At 44.7% G+C, this 17,322-nt stretch overlaps 1 protein-coding gene across 1 annotated transcript in view; it reads right to left on the reverse strand.

The window, feature by feature from the left end:
- Positions 1-1,821: 1,821 nt before the first annotated feature.
- Positions 1,822-17,322, reverse strand: part of LOC135376214 (merozoite surface protein 2-like) — a 52,257-nt gene continuing 36,756 nt past the window's right edge. Inside the window, exon 6 of the mRNA XM_064608812.1 lies at positions 1,822-2,285. Within this exon, the coding sequence (XP_064464882.1) occupies positions 2,232-2,285 (54 nt within the window). The 3' untranslated portion in view covers positions 1,822-2,231. The remainder of the gene's footprint in view (positions 2,286-17,322) is intronic.

The following is a 17,322-nucleotide window of genomic DNA, read 5'->3' on the forward strand; positions in this document are numbered from 1 at the left end:
GCAGGCACTCGAATTTACGGTTGGTCGAGTTCTAAGCAATTAATAGGATCTGTTTTTCGCTTCGGAAGAGAATAACACTGAAAACATCACTTGGCGCTTGTTTCTGTGTGACTCCTTGCTGCCCGTCCTGTAAAACTTTGCAGCACTTTTTGCACCTTATTCCTTTTTATTTTATTCGACAGAAGGACATGTCTCGTTCGGCTGACACTCATGAATTTTTGAATTGTGTGAGCGAGAGCTTACTACAATCTGTTAAGGGAAGGGAGGAGAGCGTAGCGTGAGCCTGGGAGAGGAGATGGTAGGGTTACCGTAGTGCATGCGTTATCCCATCAACCTAAGAAGATTAGTCAGGAGCAGGATGCGTCAGTGGTGCAGGCTTCATAGACGGTGTCGAGTTTTTAACGCCCGTGTTGCGGGAAGAAGCATGCAGGGGATTTTGTTTAGTGCAGAACAGGAGTAGTGTATTAGATACAACTGTAGTGTGGATGATGCTATATTGGCCCGCTGCGAGGTGGGTGAATGACAGATTAAGAGAGCATGCGCTTGGGGTTCGGTCGGCCCAGTCTGGCCATTGCGTAGTTCACTGTGCCGCTGCACCTGTGAGCCGGATTGTTGTATGACCTTCAGCGTTCTCAACGACTCTCTAGCGTTTGTTAGAAACGTATTACGTACACGATTCGTTAGAAGTAGAAATATTTCTCAGAGAACCGAGAGGATGGCGGGTGAAGATCAACGGCATGTGTTAATGAAGGAGTCTCTCTCCAGTGGGTACGACTGTAATATCAGCTTCGAGGGCTGTGTTACCTGTTACTTTCGACAATACCAAAGCCATGTAGGTACCGCAATACGTGTTTGAGCGCGCCCGCAGACCGTGTATCACCAGAAGCACAACCGGAACCATGTGGACTCGGATTGGATTAGATAAATAGCGTAGTATGGCTTGAACTGTCTCGATAGTCGACAAAGCCACTATTGTTAGGTGGACGCGTGAGCTAGGCTATCGCAAGTGCAAGCACGCACTTCTGTTTTAGTATTGTTGCTGTTCAATATGGGGGGGGGGGGATAATTGGTGCACAGCGGCGCAGGAAATTAAATATTTTGACTTTTTTTAACAGAATGTAGCAGGACATCGCCCGGCGCAAAAATGCGCAATCGGCTCAGAAATCACACCCTTGCAAATATATAAGGTCAAGAGATATGGAGCGGGGAGAGGAAGTCGCATAGACAGCTCTTCAGAAGAGAATATGTCGCCGGATATGGTGATTCATTGAGCTGTTAGAAATGAACAAAACACGGAAGAAAACTCCGTGGCAGACAAGGTTGTTTTACGGTTTTGTTTTTCGCTTCCCTTATGGTACAGTTATTCCCCGAATGTTGAAGTAGAAAGAATAATCTAGTGCAGAGAGGGAAATCTGCGAAACATTCAATTAGGACAGAATAAAAAGACAAACGAAGTCGCGAAGCACCCGGGGCGAGGACCACAGAGAGACTGACACAACCTGCCTGACACAACCTGCCGTCGACACAATCGCCAATGCTATGCGGAATTTTTTTTTCATTTCATTTCATTTATTTCACCTTAAATGCCCATGCAGGCTTTACATAAGGGAGTGGATAAATTGACAAAATATGAACATTTACAAACATGATGCAAACCTGAATTTACATGAAAAAAGAAAAATAATAATTCAAAATAAATGAGAGCCACAAAAAGTACACCGTACATAATAAGCCATTAATGCAAAAAAATATGAATACAAAAGTGAACATCGTAGTAAAAACACATTAGCAAAGGAGATATGATGACAACTGTGAGCCAAATGAAGCACTGTCCTGATATGTTTAATAGTGATTCGGGTAGACCGTAGTAGTATGGGATCAGCTCAAGTATCCGGAAACTCACATCTTCGTCTGGACGCCATTAATTAGCAATTAGAGCTAATTGGGACCCCCACATTAATCAGGACCCTCCAGAGAGTCATTACACTAATTGGGGACCATCTAAGACACGTCCAGACCACTGTGTGAGTTTCCGGCTACTTGAGCTGATAAAAATAAAAAAATAGGTAGAAAATAAAATAAAAAGATAGAGATAGAGTGGAGACAAGGAGTTTAGTTGAAGATCAACGACGCCATCTTGTAGAAAGCGGTCCGGAACGGCCGCTGACTGTCGCCGGGCGACGGAGCACGGAGGCAGGTTGCAAAGCATCGCAGCACCAGTTCCGGACATCCTATGATGTCAGCTGTGACGTCATCATGGCATGTCTGGGCAAGTTAGGACAGCTCTGGACATGCAAGGAGAAAAACACTTGTAATACAGAGGCTGGGAAAGCAAGAGTATGCAAACCATCAATAGCTAACAAGAAAAAACAATTAGTTACACAACAAATGGGCCCACCACAACAGGAGCGCAGAACCATGCGACTGCTCCATCCGAGAGGCAGGCAGAAACTGACTCGTAATGGTTTTTGTCCTGTATAAACCCCGCAGCTGCACCCCCTAGCGGTTACTTTCTCAACTAATCTCACAACAAAATTATTAAGAATCACGCCAGCGCTACTCCCGGTCCCAAGGCAGAAGACGATAGAAAATGGCGGGAATGCCCGGACAACAGCAACCAGCACCCGACGTGCACGGGCACGAAAATCGCAAACAAAGCGGGAACAAAGTTGGCGAAAGCATTAGTTACACAACAAATCACCTCACCACAGTAGGAGCGCAGACCGATGCGACTGCTCTCGTCGACAGCCAGGGATCAAGTGACGACGGAGCGAACGACCACACGTCTTCTCCCAACGAGAGCCAGAGGTGGACTGACGTAAGCGCCACTCTACGGGTGCTACGCATGCGCGCCCTCTGCGCGCTCCTACCGCCACCTGCGAGAGGCTAAGAGAGAAGAGCATTCCTGCGCCCTCGTCTCTCGTTGCTCATTGGTCGTGAGGCTAAGTGAGAAGAGCATTCCTGCGCCCCCTGCTGGCCGTTCTCATTGGTCGGTACGTCATCCTATTGTCTCAGGGCTACACTGTTTTTTTCCACTAATGCTCCTTTGGTCAATCTACAATGAAGCCACAGTATGACGTCATCATGCAGCTGCGTGGCTCAAGGACGCGTACGCTCTAGACAGGGGACCTATTATTTTTTGAATCACTATCCCAAGATTATTTCCTTTATTATTCTATAACAACTGAATAGGAAACTATTGCAGAAGAGCACCATGCATGAAAGCTGATCGTAGGAATTCCAAAGTCTTACTAAATGAGACTTGCAAAAGAACAAAATATCCTAACACGTAACTCCATCAACGGCAAATAAGAGGACTAGGTACTCAACAAATCAACACAGAGTACGGGTAAACAGGAGCGCAGAACTCAGGGCAGCACTATCGTCAAGACAACAATGTTCCTTGTCAAAAGAGAAAAATTACAAAATGTCAACACAGGAAAGCATGCATATCGGGGCATGTCAGAACACGTCAGCACAAATTGTACGACTGCTGGGCAACAGAGGAAAACAAACACTTGAACAGAGTGAAAAAGACACTCACCATCATTTTTCCCGTTCACAGCATTCCCTCATTGTAAATCCGCTCGTCACAAAATCCACCTGCATCGTCGTACACCATTCACCAGTGACGAACCACACATCCGCACCCCATCAGAGGCAGACAGAACCCCACCGAAGCTACGCTCTTCCACTGACGGCCAACGCCAGGAGCAGAATTTGCGTGTCGAGACCCGTCAGTGTCCAAGAGAGAAGTGAATCCTTGCGCCCCCCTGCAGGCCGTTCTCATTGGTCGTGACGTCATCCTATTGTCTCAGGGCTACACAGTTTTTTTCCACTAATGCTCCTCTAGACAAGGTCAACCTGAAACAATAGTCTCTCGGTATGCGGTCATCATGCAGGTGCGTGGCTCAAGGACGCGTACGCTCTAGACAGGGCACCTGTTATTTATTGAATCACTATCCCAAGATTATTTCCTTTATTCTACTATAATGATTGCGTAGGGAACTATTGCAGAAAAACACCATAGACAAGAGGAGATTGTAGCATTTCATTCCCAAAGTCTTACTGTACAGGAAAAAAAATGGTTCAGCAAGACATAAAGTCACACACCTGTCCCCCTCGCGGTTACTCTCTGAACTAAATGAATCGCAAAATTATTAAGAATAGCTCTACTCCCATTCAAGGCAGCACTATCGTCAAGAATATGCCTTGTACAAAAAGAAAAAAACTACATGCAGAAGGAAAGCATGTCAGAACAAGCCCAGACATGGTCAGCACATGTTTGTCAGACAAGGGGGGAAAAAGCGAAAAGAAACAAAGAAGGAAACCAGCATCAAACTATTTCTTCTTATTCAAAAACAGTGCTCATCATAAATCTGCCCAGGACAATACACACCATTTTTCTATTGCCACACTTTTTTCCAGTAACGGTCAATGCATTGCTACAGACTGCATGACGTCATCACATCCTGTCTGAAGAAGAAGACACCGGCAAAGACTCCTATCATTCATTGAATCGCAAGATTATTTCCTTTGTCCTACTCTTAATGACATTGATTCTCTCATTAAAATTCAACAAAAAAGCACCCCGCATATTAACGATTTTCACCCCAAAGGCTCATCATGGTCATTAGAATTACAGTAAACTGCCACTGCTCTTTTAAAATAATAAGTGAGATCACTCAACATCACCTCCAGGCTTATGTAATACATGACCCTTTCTATGCTCATACATTCGTTGTCTGAGGCTACACCTGCGAGCAAAAAAGGCGCGAAAGCCGGGGGCAAAGTTCCATTCGCGCACGCCAAAGCAAAAGACAGAACGCCTTTACGGGAACACGATAGCATTCCTATACTATATTAATGATTATTGCATTGCAGTTTAGAAAAACTACTACAAAACTATAATCTTAGGAGCCCAACTTTCTATGGAAACTATAATTGCCCTATTACTTGGATCGCTATTAATGAAGCGCTCCAATTTTTTCTCTGTTCCCATTTCAGCCTTGTCATGCAGTGAAGCAGACTCACATCCAAAATAATTAATTTACACTGAGGGTGCCGTGCTTCAGGAATACCTATCCTGCGCTCAGATGCAAGCATTTCTTTACGGATACAGCTGACTTCCTCAACATACCGAGCTCCTAACAACATCTAACAAACAATAAGAGAAACCCTCTTCTCAGCTGTACCATGCGACTTTCTTCTGCGTAAAATCGGTGATTTGAGGAAGAGAGCAGCGAAAAATTGCGCGCACTTGTGCTTGACTTCAAAAACCTGAAGCATATGCCAATAAACCAAGAAAAAGACACTCATGTCTGCTATCTGATAGTGCCACATACACAGACGCATTGTCGCAAAGAAAGCACAGGACAGGGATACACAACTTTCCTTAGGTGAGCAGGGAAAAGGCTTAAGACCTCAGGGATAATAGCAGAGTCACTGGACATCGCTACGCGGCTAACACAAATAATAAGATAATAGCGGCGGGTAAAATTGCAACACTGCTAAACAAGCCCCAACATGTCATCATGACGTCACAAACCAGGAAAAAGAAGCACGCGCGCACACACAGCAGCTCAGGAATGCACAAGGAGAGGTGCTTTATAGGAATTTCTACTCCACACACTCAGATACCAGCATTTCTGCACAAATACCTATAACGGCTGACTTCCTCAACATATCGAGGAAAGCGAATACTGACACTCAACATATAACAAAAAACAAACAAATTCCATTCTCATGAACTCTCCTGTGCCGAGCGGCTTTCTCCTGCTCTACCTGGATGCTGACTGTTTCCCCTCATCTACATTCTGAGTAAAAGCCGTGAAAGGAGAAAAGAACCGCGAAAAATTACGCATTTGTGCTCCAATAGCTGTAACTGCAAGAAACCGTAGCGCACGCCAATACACTGAGAAAAAGACACCCATTTCTGCCACCAGATAATTCTTGCATAATGCCACATACACAGCCGCATTACCCTTGCGTAAAGAAAGCACAGGACAAGGATACACAAATTTCCATAAGTGAGCAGTCGAACCGCTCACAAATAACCGGAGAATCAACGCTTATCGCAACGAAACTCGACGGCTAGCACAACATGTCACCAACAACATACTAGCAGCGGGTAAAATTGCAACACTGCTAAACAAGTCCAGACATGCCACGATGACGTCACAAATCGGGAAAAAAAGCACACGCATGCACGCACAGAGGACAACGCATTAAACACACGGAGCGCTCAGGAATAATCGTAGCGTTACCGCACATCGCTACGAAGCTCAACGTCTAACCCAAGACGACAGCAACAAGATATTAGCGAAGAGTAAAAATTGCAACACTACTGAACAAGTCTAGACATGCGACATCGCATACAAAACACTGGTGATCGGGGAAAAGGCCTAAGCCTGCGGCGGATCATCATAGAGCATACACAACTTCATTTTTCTATTTTGCCTAAACTAAACGCGGTCTGCTTGGAAAACGACGTACAAATTTTCTTAAGGAGCAGAGAAATATAGAAATTTCTACTCCGTGCTCAGATACCAGCATTTCTGCTCAAAAACCTGCAAAATTAAGCACTGATTACTTCGTCAAGATATCGAACACCCAACAAAATCAAACAAACAACCGCACTTCCACTGGTAGAACACTATTCAGCTTTTACGCCGGAGGCTTTCTTCTACATAAGAGTAGAGAAAATAAGAAAAAGAGCAGCGAAATATTACACGCACTTTTGCTTGACTTAAAAAACCTGAAGCATATGCCAATAAACCAAGAAAAAGACACTCATGTCTGGTATATGATAGTGCCACATACACAGACGCATTACCCTTGCGTAAAGAAAGCACAGGACAGGGATACACAAATTTCCTTCAGTGAGCAGGGAAAAGGCTTAAGCCGTACCGCCTAGGAATAATCGGAGAATCACCGCTTATCGCTACGCGCTAGCACAACATGACAGCAACAAGATATCAGCGAAGGGTAAAATTGCAACACTACTGAACAAGTCTAGACATGCGACATCGAATGCCAAAACACTGGTGATCGGGGAAAAGGGCTAAGCCTGCGGCGGATCATCATAGAGCATACATAAGTTCATTTCGCGTAAACTAAACGCGGTCTGCTTGGAAAACGACGCACAAATTTTCTTAGGGAGCAGAGAAATATAGAAATTTGTACTCCGTGCTCAGATACCAGCATTTCTGCTCAAAAACCTGCAAAATTAAGCACTGCTTACTTCGTCAAGATATCGAACACCCAACAAAATCAAACAAACAACCCCACTTCCACTGGTAGAACACTATTCAGCTTTTACGCAGGAGGCTTTCTTCTACATAAAAAGTAGAGAAAATAAGAAAAGAGCAGCGAAATATTACACGCACTTTTGCTCGCATAGCTATAAGAGAAAAAAATAAATAAAAGAACGACGCACACGCTAATAAACTGTGACAAAGACACCCATTTCTGCTATCAGATAATTATTGCATAATGCTAAATACTCATTTGCATTGGCCCTGCGTGAAGAAAGCACAGGACAGGGATACACAATCTATCTTAAGCGAGCACGGAAAGTCACTTCTACTCGAACAGCTTAATACCATAAAGTCTGAATTTTTGCAAAGAAAATAAAGCTTGAACAACGCTACGAAGGTGACAGACACATACTAACAAAAAACAAACAAATTCCATTCTCATGAACTCTCCTCTGCCGAGCGGCTTTCTCCTGCTCTACCTGGATGCTGACTTTTTCCCCCCCTCACCTACATTCTGAGTAAAAGCAGTGACAGAAGAAAAGAACCGCGAAAATTACACGCATTTGTGTCACAGGACAGGGATACACAAATTTCCTTAAGTGAGCAGGGAAAAGGCTTAAGTCGTACCGCTCAGGAATAATCGGAGAATCACCGCTTATCGCTACGCGGCTAGCGCCTGAACAGCGCTACGAACGTGACAGATACATACTAACAAACAAACAAACAACAGCAGGACCGGCGTCGGGCACTCATAAAATACCCTGCCCAAAACAAAGACTTCACCAGGTTCGCGAGGCAATTCATTAAAAACGCTCGTCCTATCCTACAGATAGCAATGCAAACGCGACTGCCCTTATTTTTAAAAACCACTATTTCACGCAATAGTACATAAATGTATCACTCGTGTCACACGAAAAGGCAAACACTTACCTGTCAAGTGGGGTCCCAGCGCGTGCGCGCGCGCACACACACTAACATTTTCACACTCACAAACACAAAGTCTATTTTCACAACCACATAAATCCATATTATTTATCAGGTCAATAATTATCCTACCATCGCCAAAAGACGGTACAGACATGTATGCTTACGCAAGACAATCGGTCCTCGTTCCGGATGTAATAGGATATCGCCACTCGGCCGGCGCGAACCAATAAAGAAAGAAAGGAATGCATGTTCGCTACGAAGAAAACGGTGCCGTGCTTCTACGCAGCGATCATTATACAGACGCGTAAATGTGAACATCATTCGCTACACACTGTAGCTCTCATCATTTTTAAACCAAACCAAACCGTGTTCATAGGTCTTCACTAAATAGGTGAGCCGATAATGACTCCAAATAAAATCAAATAAAATAATCATTCCAGCATCGCTGGCTGCAAGCTTGGGTACCCAACAGAGCAGCGCGCTCCCATCAACACGCCTTGGGCTGACCTTACACACCCGAAGCATTTTCTGAATACATTCTGCAGGCGCTGGAATAAAAGATTTATCGCGAGGGTACTACGATGTCAGCTCTGTTGCTGTTTAAGTGATAAAACAGTGCGCCCGAACGCGAAGCGCGCGCGGGCCCGGTCTCGCGGTTTGGACTCGCGACGCGCGCGCGCGCGGACCCGGTCTCGCGGTTTGGACTCGCGACGCGCGCGATTCCCCGCGGCGCGAGCGCAACGCGGACCCGTTCTCGCGGTTTGGACGCGCGCTTCGCGGTTCGGGCGCACTGTTTTATCACTTAAACAGCAACAGAGCTGACATCGTAGTACCCTCGCGATAAATCTTTTATTCCAGCGCCTGCAGAATGTATTCAGAAAATGCTTCGGGTGTGTAAGGTCAGCCCAAGGCGTGTTGATGGGAGCGCGCTGCTCTGTTGGGTACCCAAGCTTGCAGCCAGCGATGCTGGAATGATTATTTTATTTGATTTTATTTGGAGTCATTATCGGCTCACCTATTTAGTGAAGACCTATGAACACGGTTTGGTTTGGTTTAAAATGATGAGAGCTACAGTGTGTAGCGAATGATGTTCACATTTACGCGTCTGTATAATGATCGCTGCGTAGAAGCACGGCACCGTTTTCTTCGTAGCGAACATGCATTCCTTTCTTTCTTTATTGGTTCGCGCCGGCCGAGTGGCGATATCCTATTACATCCGGAACGAGGACCGATTGTCTTGCGTAAGCATACATGTCTGTACCGTCTTTTGGCGATGGTAGGATAATTATTGACCTGATAAATAATATGGATTTATGTGGTTGTGAAAATAGACTTTGTGTTTGTGAGTGTGAAAATGTTAGTGTGTGTGCGCGCGCGCACGCGCTGGGACCCCACTTGACAGGTAAGTGTTTGCCTTTTCGTGTGACACGAGTGATACATTTATGTACTATTGCGTGAAATAGTGGTTTTTAAAAATAAGGGCAGTCGCGTTTGCATTGCTATCTGTAGGATAGGACGAGCGTTTTTAATGGAATTGCCTCGCGAACCTGGTGAAGTCTTTGTTTTGGGCAGGGTATTTTATGAGTGCCCGACGCCGGTCCTGCTGTTGTTTGTTTGTTTGTTAGTATGTATCTGTCACGTTCGTAGCGCTGTTCAGGCGCTAGCCGCGTAGCGATAAGCGGTGATTCTCCGATTATTCCTGAGCGGTACGACTTAAGCCTTTTCCCTGCTCACTTAAGGAAATTTGTGTATCCCTGTCCTGTGACACAAATGCGTGTAATTTTCGCGGTTCTTTTCTTCTGTCACTGCTTTTACTCAGAATGTAGGTGAGGGGGGGAAAAAGTCAGCATCCAGGTAGAGCAGGAGAAAGCCGCTCGGCAGAGGAGAGTTCATGAGAATGGAATTTGTTTGTTTTTTGTTAGTATGTGTCTGTCACCTTCGTAGCGTTGTTCAAGCTTTATTTTCTTTGAAAAAATTAAGACTTTATGGTATTAAGCTGTTCGAGTAGAAGTGACTTTCCGTGCTCGCTTAAGATAGATTGTGTATCCCTGTCCTGTGCTTTCTTCACGCAGGGCCAATGCAAATGAGTATTTAGCATTATGCAATAATTATCTGATAGCAGAAATGGGTGTCTTTGTCACAGTTTATTAGCGTGTGCGTCGTTCTTTTATTTATTTTTTCTCTTATAGCTATGCGAGCAAAAGTGCGTGTAATATTTCGCTGCTCTTTTCTTATTTTCTCTACTTTTTATGTAGAAGAAAGCCTCCTGCGTAAAAGCTGAATAGTGTTCTACCAGTGGAAGTGGGGTTGTTTGTTTGATTTTGTTGGGTGTTCGATATCTTGACGAAGTAAGCAGTGCTTAATTTGCAGGTTTTTGAGCAGAAATGCTGGTATCTGAGCACGGAGTACAAATTTCTATATTTCTCTGCTCCCTAAGAAAATTTGTGCGTCGTTTTCCAAGCAGACCGCGTTTAGTTTACGCGAAATGAACTTATGTATGCTCTATGATGATCCGCCGCAGGCTTAGCCCTTTTCCCCGATCACCAGTGTTTTGGCATTCGATGTCGCATGTCTAGACTTGTTCAGTAGTGTTGCAATTTTTACCCTTCGCTGATATCTTGTTGCTGTCATGTTGTGCTAGCCGCGTAGCGATAAGCGGTGATTCTCCGATTATTCCTAGGCGGTACGGCTTAAGCCTTTTCCCTGCTCACTGAAGGAAATTTGTGTATCCCTGTCCTGTGCTTTCTTTACGCAAGGGTAATGCGTCTGTGTATGTGGCACTATCATATACCAGACATGAGTGTCTTTTTCTTGGTTTATTGGCATATGCTTCAGGTTTTTTAAGTCAAGCAAAAGTGCGTGTAATATTTCGCTGCTCTTTTTCTTATTTTCTCTACTCTTATGTAGAAGAAAGCCTCCGGCGTAAAAGCTGAATAGTGTTCTACCAGTGGAAGTGCGGTTGTTTGTTTGATTTTGTTGGGTGTTCGATATCTTGACGAAGTAATCAGTGCTTAATTTTGCAGGTTTTTGAGCAGAAATGCTGGTATCTGAGCACGGAGTAGAAATTTCTATATTTCTCTGCTCCTTAAGAAAATTTGTACGTCGTTTTCCAAGCAGACCGCGTTTAGTTTAGGCAAAATAGAAAAATGAAGTTGTGTATGCTCTATGATGATCCGCCGCAGGCTTAGGCCTTTTCCCCGATCACCAGTGTTTTGTATGCGATGTCGCATGTCTAGACTTGTTCAGTAGTGTTGCAATTTTTACTCTTCGCTAATATCTTGTTGCTGTCGTCTTGGGTTAGACGTTGAGCTTCGTAGCGATGTGCGGTAACGCTACGATTATTCCTGAGCGCTCCGTGTGTTTAATGCGTTGTCCTCTGTGCGTGCATGCGTGTGCTTTTTTTCCTGATTTGTGACGTCATCGTGGCATGTCTGGACTTGTTTAGCAGTGTTGCAATTTTACCCGCTGCTAGTATGTTGTTGGTGACATGTTGTGCTAGCCGTCGAGTTTCGTTGCGATAAGCGTTGATTCTCCGGTTATTTGTGAGCGGTTCGACTGCTCACTTATGGAAATTTGTGTATCCTTGTCCTCTGCTTTCTTTACGCAAGGGTAATGCGGCTGTGTATGTGGCATTATGCAAGAATTATCTGGTGGCAGAAATGGGTGTCTTTTTCTCAGTGTATTGGCGTGCGCTACGGTTTCTTGCAGTTACAGCTATTGGAGCACAAATGCGTAATTTTTCGCGGTTCTTTTCTCCTTTCACGGCTTTTACTCAGAATGTAGATGAGGGGAAACAGTCAGCATCCAGGTAGAGCAGGAGAAAGCCGCTCGGCAGAGGAGAGTTCATGAGAATGGAATTTGTTTGTTTTTTGTTATATGTTGAGTGTCAGTATTCGCTTTCCTCGATATGTTGAGGAAGTCAGCCGTTATAGGTATTTGTGCAGAAATGCTGGTATCTGAGTGTGTGGAGTAGAAATTCCTATAAAGCACCTCTCCTTGTGCATTCCTGAGCTGCTGTGTGTGCGCGCGTGCTTCTTTTTCCTGGTTTGCGACGTCATGATGACATGTTGGGGCTTGTTTAGCAGTGTTGCAATTTTACCCGCCGCTATTATCTTATTATTTGTGTTAGCCGCGTAGCGATGTCCAGTGACTCTGCTATTATCCCTGAGGTCTTAAGCCTTTTCCCTGCTCACCTAAGGAAAGTTGTGTATCCCTGTCCTGTGCTTTCTTTGCGACAATGCGTCCTGTGTATGTGGCACTATCAGATAGCAGACATGAGTGTCTTTTTCTTGGTTTATTGGCATATGCTTCAGGTTTTTGAAGTCAAGCACAAGTGCGCGCAATTTTTCGCTGCTCTCTTCCTCAAATCACCGATTTTACGCAGAAGAAAGTCGCATGGTACAGCTGAGAAGAGGGTTTCTCTTATTGTTTGTTAGATGTTGTTAGGAGCTCGGTATGTTGAGAAGTCAGCTGTATCCGGTAAAGAAATGCATGCATCTGAGCGCAGGATAGGTATTCCTGAAGCACGGCACCCTCAGTGTAAATTAATTATTTTGGATGTGAGTCTGCTTCACTGCATGACAAGGCTGAAATGGAACAGAGAAAAAATTGGAGCGCTTCATTAATAGCGATCCAAGTAATAGGGCAATTATAGTTTCCATAGAAAGTTGGGCTCCTAAGATTATAGTTTTGTAGTAATTTTTCTAAACTGCAATGCAATATCATTTAATATAGTATAGGAATGCTATCGTGTTCCCGTAAAGGCGTTCTGTCTTTTGCTTTGGCGTGCGCGAATGGAACTTTGCCCCCGGCTTTCGCGCCTTTTTTGCTCGCAGGTGTAGCCTCAGACAACGAATGTATGAGCATAGAAAGGGTCATGTATTACATAAGCCTGGAGGTGATGTTGAGTGATCTCACTTATTATTTAAAAGAGCAGTGGCAGTTTACTGTAATTCTAATGACCATGATGAGCCTTTGGGGTGAAAATCGTTAATATGCGGGGTGCTTTTTTGTTTGAATTTTAATGAGAGAATCAATCTCATTAAGAGTAGGACAAAGGAAATAATCTTGCGATTCAATGAATGATAGGAGTCTTTGCCGGTGTCTTCTTCTTCAGACAGGATGTGATGACGTCATGCAGTCTGTAGCAATGCATTGACCGTTACTGGAAAAAAGTGTGGCAATAGAAAAATGGGGTGTATTGTCCTGGGCAGATTTATGATGAGCACTGTTTTTGAATAAGAAGAAATAGTTTGATGCTGGTTTCCTTCTTTGTTTCTTTTCGCTTTTTCCCCCTTGTCTGACAAACATGTGCTGACCATGTCTGGGCTTGTTCTGACATGCTTTCCTTCTGCATGTAGTTTTTTTCTTTTTGTACAAGGCATATTCTTGACGATAGTGCTGCCTTGAATGGGAGTAGAGCTATTCTTAATAATTTTGCGATTCATTTAGTTCAGAGAGTAACCGCGAGGGGGACAGGTGTGTGACTTTATGTCTTGCTGAACCATTTTTTTTCCTGTACAGTAAGACTTTGGGAATGAAATGCTACAATCTCCTCTTGTCTATGGTGTTTTTTCTGCAATAGTTCCCTACGCAATCATTATAGTAGAATAAAGGAAATAATCTTGGGATAGTGATTCAATAAATAACAGGTTGCCCTGTCTAGAGCGTACGCGTCCTTGAGCCACGCACCTGCATGAAGACCGCATACCGAGAGACTATTTGTTTCAGGTTGACCTTGTCTAGAGGAGCATTAGTGGAAAAAAACTGTGTAGCCCTGAGACAATAGGATGACGTCACGACCAATGAGAACGGCCTGCAGGGGGCGCAAGGATTCACTTCTCTCTTGGACACTGACGGGTCTCGACACGCAAATTCTGCTCCTGGCGTTGGCCGTCAGTGGAAGAGCGTAGCTTCGGTGGGGTTCTGTCTGCCTCTGAGGGGTGCGGATGTGTGGTTCGTCACTGGTGAATGGTGTACGACGATGCAGGTGGATTTTGTGACGAGCGGATTTACAATGAGGGAATGCTGTGAACGGGAAAAATGATGGTGAGTGTCTTTTTCACTCTGTTCAAGTGTTTGTTTTCCTCTGTTGCCCAGCAGTCGTACAATTTGTGCTGACGTGTTCTGACATGCCCCGATATGCATGCTTTCCTGTGTTGACATTTTGTAATTTTCTCTTTTGACAAGGAACATTGTTGTCTTGGCGATAGTGCTGCCCTGAGTTCTGCGCTCCTGTTTACCCCGTACTCTGTGTTGATTTGTTGAGTACCTAGTCCTCTTATTTGCCGTTGATGGAGTTACGTGTTAGGATATTTTGTTCTTTGCAAGTCTCATTTAGTAAGACTTTGGAATTCCTACGATCAGCTTTCATGCATGGTGCTCTTCTGCAATAGTTTCCTATTCAGTTGTTATAGAATAATTAAAGGAAATAATCTTGGGATAGTGATTCAATAAATAATAGTCCCCTGTCTAGAGCGTACGCGTGCTTGAGCCACGCAGCTGCATGATGACGTCATACTGTGGGCTTCATTGTAGATTGACCAAAGGAGCATTAGTGGAAAAAAACAGTGTAGCCCTGAGACAATAGGATGACGTACCGACCAATGAGAACGGCCAGCAGGGGGCGCAGGAATGCTCTTCTCACTTAGCCTCACGGACCAATGAGCAACGAGGGAAGGAGGGCGCAGGAATGCTATCTCTCTTAGCCTCTCGCAGGTGGCGGTAGGAGCGCGCAGAGGGCGCGCATGCGTAGCACCCGTAGTAGAGTGGCGCTTACGTCAGTCCACCTCTGGCTCTCGTTGGGAGAAGACGTGTGGTCGTTCGCATCCGTCGTCACTTGATCCCTGGCTGTCGACGAGACCATCCCTCTGTATTCAAGTGTTTTTCTCCTGCATGTCCAGAGCTGTCCTAACTTGCCCAGACATGCCATGATGACGTCACAGCTGACATCATAGGATGTCCGGAACTGGGTGCTGCGATGCTTTGCAACCTGCCTCCGTGCTCCGGCGCCCGGCGACAGTCAGCGGCCGTTCCGGACCGCTTTCTACAAGATGGCGTCGTTGATCTTCAACTAACTCCTTGTCTCCACTCTATCTCTATCTTTTATTTTATTTTCTACCTATTTTTTTATTTTTATCAGCTCAAGTAGCCGGAAACTCACATAGTGGTCTGGACGTGTCTTACATGGTCCCCAATTAGTGTAATGACTCTCTGGAGGGTCCTGATTAATGTGGGGGGTCCCAATTAGCTCTAATTGCTAATTAATGGCGTCCAGACGAAGATGTGAGTTTCCGGATACTTGAGCTGATCCCATACTACTGACCATTCCATTCGCTTATTGCGAGAGACAGAAATGAGTTAGAGTAAGCTAATGTTCTGCATTGAGGACGTCTTATTTTGTATGGATGATCAATGCGAGATGACACGTAGTCAAGCGGTGTTATGAGGATGTCCTTAAGGAATGGAAGGTGATGGTAAATTCTGTGTAGTAGTGTGAGACGTGCGACCTTGCGACGGATGTTAAGTAGAAGTAACTAAAGACTAGATTTCATTTCTGTTATGCTGGAATGACGAGAATAATTAGAGCATATGAAGCGACAGGCATGGTTTTGAACGCTCTCGAGCTCACGCGAAAGATAGTCTTGGTGAGGGTTCCAGATGGATGAGGCATATTCTAACTTACTGAGGATGAGTGATTCGTAAGCCACTTTCTTTACTGTGATGGGAGCATGTTTCAGATTGCGCCTGAGATCGCCGAGGGTTCTGTTAGCGTTGGCGGTGAGCTTGGTTATGTGTTCCTTCCAGGACATATCAGAGATGAAGGTGATTCCAAGATAAGTTAAGGAGGTTACGGACTCAATGGGGAGGTCGTTAATGTAATAAGCAAAGCTAGGAACGTTTTCTCGTAAAATGAACGACCTTGCACTTCGAGCTGTTTAGTTTCATTTGCCATCCGGAACACCAGTTCTGAAAGCGGCGAAGGTCGTCCTGAAGCAGTGATTGATCGGAGGAGAAGATATTTTTCTGTAAATGACACAGTCGTCGGCAAATAGACAGACCATCAGGTAGATCGTTAAGGAAGATCAAAAAGAGGAGTGGGCCCAAGACAGTTCAGTGGGACGCCTGAGATAACGCGTGACCCAGGGGAAGAGCAATTATTGACAGATGTGTATTCATGTCTGTCATGGAAATCGCGAATCCAAGCAACGACGGCGGGTTTATACGTAGGCGGGCTAACGTGTAAAGTAATCGTTCATGAGGCACACGATCAAAGACCTTGAAAAAGTCTATAAAAATTGCGTCAGTTAGGCAGTTATTATCCATGTTGGAAAGTAGATCATTAGAAAAGCTAGATAATTGTGTCTCACACGAGTAATTTTTGCGGAATCCGTGTTGGAATGGTGAGAGAAGGTTATTAGTTTCCAAGAATGATATTAGGTTTGAAAATAGGACGTGTTTCATTATTTTTGAACAGACATTAGTAAGGCGAATGGGACGATAGTTCGTCAGCTGGTTACGTTCGCCAGATTTAAAGATCGGGCGAGCTTGCCTACCTTGCAGTCGCTGGGCACGGCTCCAGTTAGTAATGATTGGGAGAAAATGAGGGACAGGAATACTGCAGGGGTTTTTAATGCTGTTGAGTACTTTTGCGTTAATGTCGTCAATACCTGCGGCAAGGGGGCTTTAATCTGTCAATGATATTCACTATTCCATCAGCATTAATCACGACGGGTGGCATCATTTCATGAGTAAGAGTAGGGAGAGACGGCACAGAAGACGCGTCCTCACGCGTAAATACAGAAGCAAAGAACTTATTAAATGCAAGAGGTTTTGTTTGTTTGTCGGTGGTCTCATGGCAAACAGTACTCGTGTTAGTCTACATGACCGGAAACTTAGATGATGAAGGTAGACATCGGAGTTTCTGCATTTCTCGCTTCGTTTATGGTCAGGAAACCGGTCATTAAGACAGCGGGAAGTCAGTTGCACATATATCGCCTACAGGAGAAAGGGTGTAGAGTAGACGGCATTCTTGCAGTGCGGCATATACCGGTTGTTTCACGAAGGTCTCCAGGCTGGATAGTTCGTAAAGAGGTGGGGCCATCGAAGAAATTTCTTTTTCGTAAACATGCTTGGG

This window comes from Ornithodoros turicata, unplaced genomic scaffold, assembly GCF_037126465.1.
Source record: "Ornithodoros turicata isolate Travis unplaced genomic scaffold, ASM3712646v1 ctg00001057.1, whole genome shotgun sequence".
Classification (NCBI taxonomy): domain Eukaryota; kingdom Metazoa; phylum Arthropoda; class Arachnida; order Ixodida; family Argasidae; genus Ornithodoros; species Ornithodoros turicata.